Source organism: Pleurodeles waltl, chromosome 7, assembly GCF_031143425.1.
Source record: "Pleurodeles waltl isolate 20211129_DDA chromosome 7, aPleWal1.hap1.20221129, whole genome shotgun sequence".
Classification (NCBI taxonomy): Eukaryota; Metazoa; Chordata; class Amphibia; order Caudata; family Salamandridae; genus Pleurodeles; species Pleurodeles waltl.
In genome coordinates, this window is record NC_090446.1 from 976,639,478 (window position 1) to 976,653,652 (window position 14,175).

Sequence of the window (14,175 nt, forward strand, 5' to 3'; positions counted from 1 at the left end):
TCACTGCCTCCCGCCCCCCCCCCCCCCCGGGTTCAGCTGGGTTCCTGCCCAGACCTAGCACTAGACATAACAATAGAAGAGTGTACAATGCACTGGCTTTAGCTGACTGATTGGATGGTCCGGCAGCAATACTACTGACGGATATAGAAAAGGAATTTGATTCAGTGGGCTGGACGTATCTTTTGTCTTTGCTTCGGTGACTTAACTTTGGGCCTAAGTTTATTACTTATGTGCGGCTTCTACACACTGACCTGTCCGTCCAGGTGGGGACTGCAGTCTCTGAGCCCTTTGACGTCTTGTAAGGCACATGTCAAGCATGTCTGCTGCTCCCGCTGTTATTTGTAATAGCCTTGGAGCCCATTGCCAAACAAATTCGTATTGATGCACAGGTGAGGGCGTGTTTGAATGGGGGGGTGGGGATCTCAGATAGGATCGGGTTATATGCTGATGATGCAATGATCTTCTTGACCCACCTGCAGACTTCGATTCCCAGGGTGCTTCAACTCTTTTGGATTTTTGGTCAGAAGTCGGGCCTCTCCATTAACCTGGCCAAATTCCTTGGTCTTTTTGGTTCCCATACATCCCTAGAATCTCGACCGAGAGGCTGGCCTCCAAATGGTCACACCTAGCTTCTGACACTTAGAAGTACATATTGCATACACTGCCTCAACAGCATGGGAGATTAATATTCAACCGCTCTTCTTTGCCCTGGAGGCTGACATTAAAGCGTGGTCTGCCTTTCCCTTGTCCCTGGTGGGCCGCTTACCCATATTTAAAATGGTTTTGCAGCGTCATTTTCTCTACCAAATGAAAAACTATCACTATCTTTTGTCCTGGTCCTTTTCCCAGAAAGTGCAGTCAATGTTTCATAGTTTCTTATGGAACCAAGGGTTCCCCTGCATAGCGTTTACCAAATGTATTAATTTCACATATAGAGGGGGCATTTCAGTGGCTGATGTCGAGTCCTACTACCAAGCCCCTCATCTGGTGATTGTTAGTGAATGGTGACATGATATGACATGCAGGGCGATCCAGCCTATGCCTCTGAACAGTAGTAAATACAGAGCACCCCGATTCAATATTATGCAGTTGAAGACGCATGCTCCACTTCCCCAGACAAGTAAAGCAGGGCTCCAAACACAGGAGACTGCCTTAAAGGCAATGGGTTGGAGCCAAAGAGACACAGAGCAGACACCGCTGCAGGCTAGGTTAACGATGCATCATGTGGCAGCACTGTCTGATTTTTCCAAATGAGACAAAGGTATCTCTAAGCTGGGGGATGTAATGGAGGGCATTCCGTAAAATCATATTCAGAAGTGAATTCAATCAACATCGTAGCCAGTTTTATAAACATCCTCAGCTGAGACAGGCCCTGGCTCATACATTAAGGGTCTGGAGGAACTCCCCGGATATAACCCCCTGGAAGCCAAACTTCTCCTGGGGGCGTAAGGGAACCACAAGATTACACAAATGTACCGGTAACTGATACACCATACGCTGGACTCCTTTGCCATGTTACATGTCGCCTGGGAGCGAGATCCAGGTGCCCTTACAGACGAGGAATGGGCAGAAGCCAGAAGCTCGGCAATCGCACCATGCCTCAGTTTGATGCAATTGAAATACCTTAATAGAGTGCATTTTACACGGAATAAACTCTGGACAGTGGGTGCAATTACCTCTTCCTTCTGCCTCTGCTGCCAAATGCAGGAGGGCGACGTATGTATTCAATATGGGATTGTCACAGTACGTGCTTACTGGAACGGGATACACTTCTGTTTGGCTGTGTGATGGGGGGCCCATACCACGAGACCCAAAAGTGTCTATATTACACACCATCATTGATGTCGCGGAAGACCGTTGCTGTGGTTGGGTCTTACGGTGGCCAAAAGGGATATCGCTTGTCATTGGAAGGGGGACACACCACTGTTGATTGATGAATAGAAAAAAAATCTGGAGTGGTGTACGAGCAGCAAGCAACCCATTTATGAGACTAGGAATTGTCCCAAAAGTACAAAACAATTTGGCAGAAATGGACGAGCTACAGGGGGATAATACCACTAGTTGGAAGGAAATTCTTGCAGCTAATTTAGAGACCTAAATTCACATATATAGGGGGTCTGTGATGTTGATGCAAGCTGGGTGGGCGCACTCTCTGCTTGTGTACTGAAGCGAGGGGAAGAAGTGGGGCTCTCGAGAGTTCCGGAGAATGCACTGCACCTTGTAGAAATGTTAATGTACACTTTATTATACAAACCAATAAAATGTTTTTAGAAAAAAATAAATAAATAAAAAGGAATGTGATCGAAACCAAGTGCCTTCCAAAAATTTCCTACAGGCCCAGAATTGCTTGTACCTGCATCCCAGGACTAAACTTTGAACTGCATAATGGTATTGTGCAGGCACAACCCAAAATCCTTGATATGATGGACCGTATGAGACTAGAACGAGGGGACAGAAGTTGGGGGGGGGGGGGGGGGGAGGATTGGGGGGGAATCGGAGAAGAGCCGGGGGAACCAAACTAGACTGGTGACACCATAGTTTCTGTGACATCATAACCCCCAGTCAAGCCTCACTATCTACTGCCTCACAACCCCTAGTCAAGGGCAGTACATCATTTAGGTTCCTCAGTCTTCATGCAGAGAAAAGCAGAGCACAGTGGATGCATATTGAAGGGATCATGGTTCCTGAGGTGCAGCGGCGGGAAAAAATGCAACCAACTAAAGGGAGGTGCAAGCCTGTTGAGAAAACAAGTGTAGGGCCCCGTGTTTATAAGTGATATAGAGCTCTGCTGCTAAAATTCGTGAGAGGCACATTACTACTGCCAGGTGCATGCTGCTATTGTCAGTCTGTTGTGAACACTAGTCTACCAGGAATATAATGATAGGGCAATTCGGTCAGGGAGGAAGCAGCAAGTTGAGAATAAGGGGATTGCCAAAAAGCGAATTTCTCTGAAATGTTTAAAGGACCGAAGTGGAACCTTTTGTTTTGTTTGACATGTGACTCACTCTGTCTAGTTCAGACATCTCCAACGTGTAGCTCGTGAGCTACTGTTAGCTCACCAGCTATTTGTAAGTAGCTCTCCTGTGTGCCGCCAAGCATACTAAATTTGAAACTTTTGTTTGGTTAAAATAATATCTGTATAATAAAATTGAAAAACATGTATTTGAGATAGATATGCGTGTATTTTCAGAACTCACATTTAGAGAAAAATGGTGGAATTTGCCAAATAAACTTAAACGTGACATTTGAGTGATAAAACATGTGACACTGGGAGACTTGTGCTCATTTTATGACCTTGATGGCAGGGGCATTGCAGCTATTGGTATTATATATTATCCACATACAAGAATTCACATTACAAAAACATGTTGACATTACTGCTGGCAACCTTGCTTCATGCTTTGATGATGTCAATACTAACAATTTTGCAGGGGGTGGTCACTAATGTAATGTTGTCTGATGTGGTCACAGTTACAACACCAATAATATCAGTAGCTCGGGATGATTTTCGTTCAACATAAGCAGCTCTTATTACAGAAAAGGTTGGCGGTCCCTGGTCTAGTTTAACTATAACAAAAGCACAAGCGTTAACATACATTACCCCTTGGATCAAGTGAGCCAACGGAAGGACTATGCACCATGCCGAAACCCAAAGGATAAAAATTCCTTATTCCACCTTTAATACAAGGCTGCTAAGAACCCCAAACTGAATCGTGAATGAGTCATGTTAAAAGGGAGCAAAGAGGTATGCTCACCGAGGCCAGCGTATGTTCTGCGCTTGCTGAGGTTGGCCGATTTCACCAAGAACATACATGACTGGTGGGTCATCCAGGAACAGAAGAGAAGCAGCAGTGCCCCCAGCAGAATGCCACACTACGAGACGACATAAGAGAGTGGGAGTAAGGGCATGGCGGTTTGTAGAGGGACTCAAGCAATCAACATTATCAAACGGCAAGTGCATACATCACAATTTTCTTTGTACACAAGGAGTAAATAAAATACTTTTAGAATTCGTGCACCAATAAACACTGCTGTGTCAAAATATAGGACTAATCTGGATAGTATGGCAATATTCTTCCTCCACAGCCTCATGCCCATTAAGCTTAAAAAATAAACTTTAAAAAAAAAAACACACAAAAAAACAAAAAACAGCTCAATGGTAGGATTCCCAAAAATTCTTTATTCAACACTTTTCCACAGCTTGTTGATGGCCGCCGCTGCTCACTGAAGTCTTAAAAAAAAAAAAAAAATACATAGTACATGAAGCATAAATCCAAATACATTTCACCACAACACATAACCACTGGGTGAGGCAAAATTTCAATTAATCTGAAGTCATCAAAGTAATTTTAGTTAGTTCTGCGTTGATTCTTGACATGTAATTATTGACAATAATGCAATTACCCCCAATTACTTAATTAAGAGTAATTTGGGGGGGAACCCCCAACTGCAAGAGCACCTTTGGTATTCTGTTGCCTATAGAGCTATTTTTGCAAAATACATCCTGTAGTCCATTTTAGATATGAGGGTGCACTTTGCGCTAAGAAAATAGCGCTAAATGCAGTTACCATTCTTCTGTAATTCTGCAATATTTTGCTGAACTTTTGGGTTATTCCGCATGATTATCTTATGTAGAATTACACAAGTTATGCCCGCCTCTAATCACCAAAATAAGTAAAGACCTAATCCTATCCTTCTGTAACGTGGTTGAATATTTTTCAGCATAAGCTTGTGACATAAGATTGCTTTCAAACCTTATCAATCAATTATACGCAGTTCTTCTATAGGGAAAGAATGAATTTCACAAACTTGATACCCACACCAAGGTTTTTATTTTTCCAAACAGATCAGGAGTCCCAAAGCCTCTTAGCTTCCGTGACATTTCCTTAGGATCCTGAGACAATCAGTGGTTACTGAGCTGCAGTCATTGGCCACTAATGTAGCAGAGACACCAGTGCGGTCTCATTCCAACTGAGCAATCCAATGACAATGTTTCGACACTGGGCTCTCCAAAGAAGTGTCGACGAGCAGACTAAGTTTAGTCACGATGCTGTTCGGATTCGATACGCACATCCAGAATGAAATAGCATGAAACACACACACTCAAAGTTTAGTCTCTGCTACAGCTTCAAATACGAAGAGAAGTTTCAATTATTAGTAAAAAATAGGCATGGCCAGTATTCTGGAAGCGTGAAGTTTGCCTTAGACTTGATGCAGTTATTCTACCAGGGGAAAGCCAATGTCGAAAAGCAGCTGTCGCTCTTGGCAGAAATCTAACTGCGATAAAATGATTCGGTTAATGTGTAAATAAGTTTATTTTCGGCATTTCTATTTTATTGCTCTGTGTCATTATCTATGGTTTAAAGGGCTCACTTTCAATCAAGATAGAATATTTTCAAATACAAGTAACTAAAAAGAACAGTTAAAATTGTGATGCCATGATTAAAAACAGAAGGTGCTAGTACCAAGCAGGGCTTCATTGACCTAAACGATTTATTGGTTTTAGGAGCTGGGTGCTAGATTTTTGATTCTCTGGGAAATGGAGCAGTTCACGGCTGCACTACGGGGCAGAGTACCACTGCAAGGACCACCATGAACTGGTATGGTAGAAGTTGCACCGACAGCTCGGGGCGAAGAGATGCCCCATGGCAGGCATATGTTATAGACTGAATTATCAGGCCTCCCACCTATATAATAAAGAAGAGTTGGGCACAGAAGAGTAGCAGATACAGGTGACAAACTTTGTGCTTGCTTGTAGGGGAGCTCAATAGTTTGTGGACAATCACAATAATACTGAAGGGGTTTCCTGGGCCAATGAGCGTGAAATAAAAACATTCAGCCAGTTCTGGTGCCATCAGCATAGAACGTGCGTAATGCATTCAACAAATTACTGAAACAACTAGCGTCTGTTCAGGTTCCAGAAGAATGCAAATGTCATCTGCATACATGTGGCAACCTATGTTTTACAAACAAGACTAAATATAATGCTGCAGTTTGGGGCAAGTGATGTTTATAGCAAAGGACAACAGTAAGAACCTTGTGTGCGAATGTAGAGATGAAAGACCTGAACCACTGTTTTGTAATGCAGTGCCCAAACACCCATCTTCATTTACATGTCTTGCAGAACTAGGCGGTGTTTAATGGTGCTGAATGCGGCTGCCTGTTTTGATAGGATCTGGATGCAATCAAGAATTTGATACATTGTAGCAAGTAGCGCTTCGAGGGTGTACAGGATGGCTAGCTACATTCTAGGAGTCCCTAAGGGAATGGATGGCAGACTGCTAGTACCCACAGATACAATTTTAGTTTAAGTAGGTGGCGACCTTGTTTGGGGCTACTGCTTTGAGGATCCTCGACAAACAAAGTAAGTCCTATGTGGGTTTACAGTTCATTTAGGTGGCTTGTTCAGTGTTAGGTTTCTACAGCAGCTGAGCGAGGATGGTGTGTTTGAGTTCCTGGTACCTGATTTCCTCAATGAGAAACACATTTATAAAGGTAAATGTCCTTTACCAAGCATGGTAAGCATGTAAGGTAAGTGTACATAGAAGAGTAAGGCCAAATTGAGGGTTCGGAGGTGGGTGGTGATATAGTGTGGTAAGGTAATTTTAAGGTTTAAGGGGTGGGTAATGATAATGGTAAGGTTAATGGTAATTGTAATTGTAGGGTTTGGGGTGGACAGTGTTAAAGGGTGGTGAGAGTAATTTTAGGGCATGGGTGGGTAGAGGTAAAGGGTGGTTTTCTCCACAAAGAAAAAAAACAATCAAGTATGTATTTTCAATGAATTTCACTTTATTTTAATGGTTTACATTTTTTAATGTAAAACTGTAGACTTTACTGGCGTCGAGTGGAGTGTTACTTTGTGGAGTGTGGTGCAGTACAATGAGTGTACTGCTATTGAGTATAGTATCGTAGAGTGACTTGAGTGGAATGTGGCACAGTGAAATGGCACATAGTGGAATGACGTACTGTGGAGTGGTGTAGAGTGGAGTACGGTAGAGTGGAATGCCGTACAGTGCACTATAGTGGAACGGCATACAGTGGAGTGGCGAAGAGTGTAGTGCGTATAGTATGGGACAGTATAATAGCACAGTGGACTAGCGTAGAGTGCAGTGGCGTAGAGTGGAGCCGCATAGGGTGGATTGAGGTACAGTATAGTTGCATACAGTACAAAGTCATAGAGTGGAGTGGCATAGAGTGGAACTGTGTATAGTGGAGTGTCGTAGAGTGTAGTGGCATTGAGTGGAATTGCAGAGTGTAGTGGCAAGAGGGGAGATGCCTATATTGGTGTAGCATAGAGGGGACTAGCATAGAGTGGAGTTGCATGGAGGAGAGTGGCATAGAGGGTAGGGGCGTACCTTTAAATCCCGTATATCAGAGTGGCATATAGGTCAGTAGTGTACAGTGGAGCGGCATAGAGTGGAACAGCATAGAGTGAAGTGCCGTACAGAGGGGTTGCATATAGCTGAATAATGTAGAGAGGAGTGGAATAGAGTGTAGTGGTATACAGTGTAGTGGCATAAAGTGGAGTGTTATAGTGGGCTAGTGTACAGTGACAGCATAGAGCTGAGTGGCGTACAGTGGTATAGCGTAGAGTGGAGTGGCAGAGTGAAGTGGCATACAGTGGAAAAGTGTATACTGGAGTGGCATATTGTAGACTAGCGTAGAGTGTAGAGGTATATTGTGGAGTGAGGTACAGGTAGTGGTGTCCAGTGGAATAATGTAGAGGGGAGTGGCATAGAAAGAAGTACAGCGTAGTGGTTTAGAGAAAAGAGTGTTGTAGTATGGAATACCGTACAGTGGAGTGTTGTGGAGTGGAGCAGAGTAGAATGTAGTAGGGTAGACTGTAGTGGCATACAGTGGAATAGCACAGAGTGGGGTGGCATATAGTGGAGTGGCATAGAGTGAATTGGCATGCAGTGGAGTAGTGTAGAGTGTTGTGGCATACAGTGGAGCTGTGTAGAGAGGAATAACGTTAAGTGTTACTGGTATACTGTGTAGAAGCATAGAGTGGAGTGGTATATAGTGGAACAGCATAAAGTACAGTGGTGTAGAATGGAGTGTCGTACAGTGTAATAGGGCAGTGTCTAATAGGGTAGAGTGGATTGGCATACAGTGGAGTGACGTACAGTGGAATGGCGTAGAATGGGGTGATGTAAAGTCTAAAAGCAGACAGTAGGTTGTCGCAGAGTGTGGTAGAGTGGATTGGCGTACAGTGGAGAGGAGTACACTGGAGTGTCATAAAATGGAGTGGTATATAATGTAATAGTGCAGGAGTGGGGCAGACTGAAGTGCCATACAGTGGATTAGTGCAGAGTAGCATAGAGTGAAGTGGCATAGAGTGCAGTGAGGTACAGTGGAGTGCTGTACATTGGAATAGCCTAAAGTGGAGTGTCAGAGTGCAGTGGCATGTACTGGAATGAGGTAGAGTGGAGTGACAGAATGAAGAGGCATAGAATGCAATAGCGTAGAGTAGAGTGGCATACAGTGAAGTTACAGTGTAGTGCAGTACAGTGGAATAGTACAGACTGGTGCACACCATAATGGCGTAGAGTGGAGTGTTGTAGAGTGGAATATCATATAGTGGAAAACTGAATAGTGGAACGGGGTACAGTGTAGTAGGGTAGAGTGTTGTGCGTACAGTGTAATATAGTACTGTGCAGTGGTGTAGACTGGAGTGGCATACAGTGCAGTAATGTACAGTGCAGTGTTGTAGAGTGAAAAACCATTGAATGTTACTGGGGTACAGTGCAGTGATGTAGAATGGAGTGTCACACAGTGGAATAACATTGAGTGTAGTATAGTAGAGTGGATTAGCATAGCGTGTAGTGCTGTATAATGATGTACAGTGTAAGAGCATACACTGGATTGTTGAAGAGTGGAGTAGCATACAGTGGAATGTCAAAGAGCTGTGGCCTACAGTGCAGTGGTGTACACTGAAGTGGCGGACAATGGAGTGGTATAGAGTGTAACAGTGTATAGAGAACAGTGGAGGAGCATAGAGTGGAAGGACTTGCAGTGTATTGGTGTACATCGGAGTGTCATAAAATGAAGTGGTGTAGAGCAGAACAGCATACAGTACACTGGTGTAGAGTGGAGTAGCGTGGAGTGGGGCAGAGTGAAGAGGCATACAGTGCATTAGTGTGTAGTGAGAGTGAAGTGAAGTGGCAGAGTGAAACAGCGTAGAGTGGAGTGGCACAGAACAGAGTGACAGAGCGGAGTAGCACAGAGTGGAGTGTGGTAATTGAAACACAGAGGAAAAATCTCTTAACAAATTTGGAAGTAATGTGGCAAGAAACATGTTATTTGGTTTAAATGGAATTTTTCGGTTGTACGTGTGAATAGCGTAAGTAGTTTTAAAATTATTATTTTATAATACTTAGTTATACATTGTGCTGCGGTATAGCGCAATAAGTGTACGTATGATAAAGAAGTATGTGATTGGTTAATGACTGTGTGTACCAAAGGTAAAAGACAGCATGTCGTTTTAAGCACATTTTGTCTACGTTTCACTGTGGTCTGGATTAGGGTCCTATATATAGTTAAGTAGTAGGTTTTATTGCCATTCGCTATCTATTACCACTTTATTAAAGTGTTAATACGTGGAGAAATGTAGTTATATTTTTCTATATAATTTTACAGCACTTTAGGGAGATGCACATTGAAAGAAAATTAAGTAGCACTGTAATTTTAAGGTATAATCGTGGTACTCCAAAGACTTTTTACTGATTTAAATATATTAAAAACGGAAATTAGTAATAATTTGCAAAATATAGGGCACTAAAGGGTATTTTACATTTTTAAACATAATTACATTTTTTACATCTTTTTTGGTACTCGAGGCAGTATTGCTGTACGCCATACATTTAAAAAAAATAATATAGAAATGTAATAATCTTGTTCCCTACCTATTACCACTTTTACAAAGTGGTAATAAGTAGGGAAAAATATCAAACTAATACTTACCCAAATCTAAGGGCTAAATGCAGACACAAGCAAAGTGCATCTAAAAATAACAGGGCTGTCTTTTACTTTTGTAAAGGTAGTCATTAGCTAATCACATAATGACTTGTCATTCCTATGTACCTCTATACTTCAGTCACATTTTGCAAAAATACCAGGGCACAGCTCACTAGGTTAAAATGCCTTCTAACGTAAAAAATACTTACCCTGCTCTCCTGTATTACGCAAAGGGATCATTTGTACACCATGTCTAACTGTTTTCGGAAATACAAAAGTCTATGCAAAATGCATTGGTGGAAAAACCTCCCCCTTTTACCTCTGCACCCCCTTAATCAATCACCGCAAAACTCTGCAGCATTCGCCAATGTAAAAGGAAGAATAGGTGTGCAAAGTTTCATGGAGATTAAATGTTCGGGTGCAAAATAATAATTGGGAAAAATCTGAGGAATTCCTATCTCTGGTAACCCTAACGACAAGGCGGCTACTGTCACTCTGAATAGAATAGAATAGAATATATACCAGTCCCAGTGGCAGTGACCACTGTTAGTTATAAAGGTCAGCTGTTCAATAGGAAAAACATTTTAACTGTTTAACTTTGATACCACCATTTGATGCATCTCCATGAAACTTTCCAAAAACAAAAGAATGACACCAAATTTGGAAGGAAACTAGACTGTGATACGTAGATTGTGTTGTTGTGATTTGGTGTAAATCCATTTAGTAGTTTTTGAGAAATTAAAGTTACAAAAAGAATATAGCTATCTGGACAGTTGGATTTGAGGGATTCCTGCAAGAGTCCCTCAAACCCAATTAAAAAGAAAAAAGAAAATTATGATTGGCCCAGGGAGCTTTTTTTCCCCCTTGAGCCAATTCCCTCCTGCAGTAGTCCGACTTCCGCTGGAGAGAGCGAGCGCTCCAAATGGCGGCCAGCAACATGAAAAAGATGCTGCTGGCAGCCAACATAGAACTCGGAGACTATGGGCCTGATTTAGATTGTGGTAGACAGTTTACTTTATCAAAACAACGCATCCATTTATTTCTAAAGATTAAGACTTTTTACTTTAAAAATTAATATCTTTGCTTGTGTATGTTGGATTTTTGTTGTTTTGGTCTTGTTTGATTTAGATAAATATTGACCTTTTTTTAAAAACTGCTGTGGAGTCCTTTTGTGGTGTTTTCACTGTGTTACTGTGTGTGTTGGTACAAATACTTTACACATTGCCTCTGAGATAAGCCTGACGGCTTGTGCCGAGCTACCAAGGGAGTGAAGCAGGGGCTATATGAGCTGTGTATCTCCCTTACCAGATTGAAGTATGTCACAACTAAAATGAAAAATGTGTTTTGTCTTCCTGCCTTTGTCAATGTAATATATATATTACACACACACACACACATATATATACACACACACTACCTAGTGGGGGATCATAGGGGTGAGAAAATGGGGGTTCCCAAAAGACATTTCCCCATTTATTTTCCATAGGGTCTTTAGACACACCTACAGCCTAAATTGCTGAATGGAATTACACCAGATAACCAACTATAACCAGTGAATTTCTATGGTTTTCTATGTTTAAAATGTGAGCCTTACTATAGCATCCCTGTAACCTTTGTTTTTTTCAGTGAATTTCAATGGCTTTTTTAATTCATAGTAATTTTTCATTACTGTATGTTAATCCTTCCACTGCATGAGTGTCTGAGTGGGGCTGTGAGTGGGTGCGTGAGGGTCTGAATGGGTGTGTGAGTGGTAGAAGATTGAAAGAGAGAGAGTGATAGGGAGAGAGATGGAGAGCTTTTAGGCTTTGATGGATGATATACTTGGAACAAGATATTTCTGGACAACTTGAAAAGAAAAATGTATTTGTCAATTAAAATTAGTGAGATCGCCTTTCAGTATAAACCTTAAACTTTAGAAGTTTAAAAGAAATGTAAGGAGGAAATGATCACGGACACAACTAGAGTAGAACCCTCAACTGTCAGTGTGAGGGTCTGTGACCTTAACAATGTGGCCACAGGTGACTCCTTGATGGACTGTTTCCAGACATACAGATGACATGCAACCCACATGTGGTCCGTTAGTAGGAAGGTTCAACAGTTAAAACACTAGTAAATAAACAAACACAAGGCCAAGCGGTAATAGGATTTGAGCTTTCAGCCTACTGAGGGACAGTTCAAGAACTTGACTATTGGGCCAGAAGTCACTCTGTCCAGCTCTTCATCCAAATGTAACAATAACAATTATACCAAACATCTTGCTGGTCCTACTCTTTGAAGTCATTGCATGGAGAGACCATGCAATGACAATCTCTCTCTTCCATGGAGAGGAGGGAGGAGGGAGGGAGGGAGAGAGAGAGAGAGAGGGAGGGAGAGAAAGAGAGGGAGGGAGAGAGAGAAGGAGAAGAGAGAGAGAGAGAGAGCCAGAGAGAGAGCGAGAGAGAGACACACATGGTGACCCTGAAGGCCCTCGTGGTCCTACCGGCTCCCTGCATCGTGCAGGAGCCAGCATTGCTCTCAGAAGCAGGGACCTGCTTAAAAAGCAGCTGCCTGATTGTGGGAGCAATGTTTTTAACTGTCTCCCCTGCATGCAAAAACAGATGATAATTCCACTTTCTGACAGAGGGAGCCATTTGACCGCTCCAGCTGTCAGAAAGCTTAGTGGGAGCTGTCAGCTGGGGTGGAGGGGTCTGCGGGAGGGTAGGCGCCACCCTGAATTAAAACCACAATGCCCCTAGGACTTAGCCCACCAAGGGGCTTCAGAATAAAGAAGCACTGGAGTCTGCATCACATTTCTGTAAAGCCATGGGGAGGTGGTGGCCCCCGGGGCTGTTGGAAGTGAGGGGTCCCCCGCATCATGTCTGTATAAAGCCCCGGGGAGGTGGCAGTACCCAGGGATGCATGAGGGCGCCCCACATCGAATCAGCAATGCCCACGGGATTTAGCCCACTGGGGAGCTTCAGAATAAAGAAGCAACCGCGCTTTTTTTTTTTCTTCTTTCAATTTTCGCCAGATCCACGAGGAATCTCTGCGAACATTTAAAAAAAATGCTTTTTAGCACTGGGGGTCGGGGGGGGGGGAGGGAGCATCACTCTAGGACCCCAGCACTAGAGCAAAGTTTTTTTCTGGGACTCGGCTGAAGCACAGTCCCAGGATAGCTGCCAATACTTCCTGGTTGAAGTGTTGACGGCCAATCAGAGCTTTGTATTTCCCTGCACAAGCTTATCATTATTCGCAGATACATTGCGAAGGATCCACGTCCCTAGATATTACAAATGTATTTTCCCTTTAACATCTCAAAAACTACTGAACAGATTTACACCAAATAAGTGAAAGCGTAATCTACATACCAAAAGCTAGCTTTCTGCCAAATTTGGTATAATTCCGTCAAGTGGTTTGGGCTGTAGTTGTGTCTTGATCCTCTGTTTGTTCTTGGCCAGACAGATTTTGGGTGGCCTAAATAGGACTTTCTTTTATCAACAGTGTATGTGGAAGGCCATACTATGTACAAGTAGGTTTTCCAACCTTTTAGTTCATTTTCTACAAATGCCTTCACTGCGGGTTTAATCATTGGAATACGGTCTGCAAACAATCTTACTGATTTGGATTGTGCCGGATTTTATTTCAAAGGAGGGTGGGGGCACATCTGAATTAGCTTCTGACTCACCACTTGTTCAGTGAGAGGTAGCATGACTGTGTGTTCATCTGTAGATAAATGATGTACCAAGCTTCCATGAAAATTGACTTAGGAATGCGTTCCGCTCACTGATTACAGCTGACTTTGTGGTTTATAACTCTCACATTCTGGCTTTCAATTTGCTGGCTCTATTTGCTTTAGGCTCTCCAGGATCCATTTGTCCCGTGCAGCCTAAACCGTGTTTCTGTATCCTTCCATGAACTCGCTTTCTGTTAACAGGCCTTTAAATCTTGTTCTTATTTAACCACATTTGCTGTGCATTCAAAGATCAAGGTCAAATGTCAGTCGCTATCGTCAGAAAGCGCTTGTTTAATTTTCTTTCTCTGACTTTAAAGTGAGAGGATTTATGTGACAATCTTGCTGGTTACTGGGGATAGGAAAGAGTTTTTTTTATAACACACAACAACGTTTAAATGAACAATTTCAGAACTTACCATAATTATGAATGCAAAAATGAAGCACATTTTGTTATTTTTGAAGTTATTTGGAAACAAATACTTTAAAATGATCAAAAGAATCATTAA

General features: G+C 42.5%; 1 protein-coding gene across 3 annotated transcripts in view; it reads right to left on the reverse strand.

Annotated features, from left to right (window-relative positions):
• The window catches only part of SLC38A10 (solute carrier family 38 member 10), a 242,425-nt gene that overhangs the window by 185,731 nt on the left and 42,519 nt on the right, over positions 1–14,175 (reverse strand). For all 3 annotated transcript variants that reach the window (XM_069199759.1, XM_069199762.1, XM_069199761.1), the window contains exon 2: positions 3,756–3,873. In XM_069199759.1, coding sequence (XP_069055860.1) covers positions 3,756–3,873 — 118 coding nt within the window. The remainder of the gene's footprint in view (positions 1–3,755; positions 3,874–14,175) is intronic.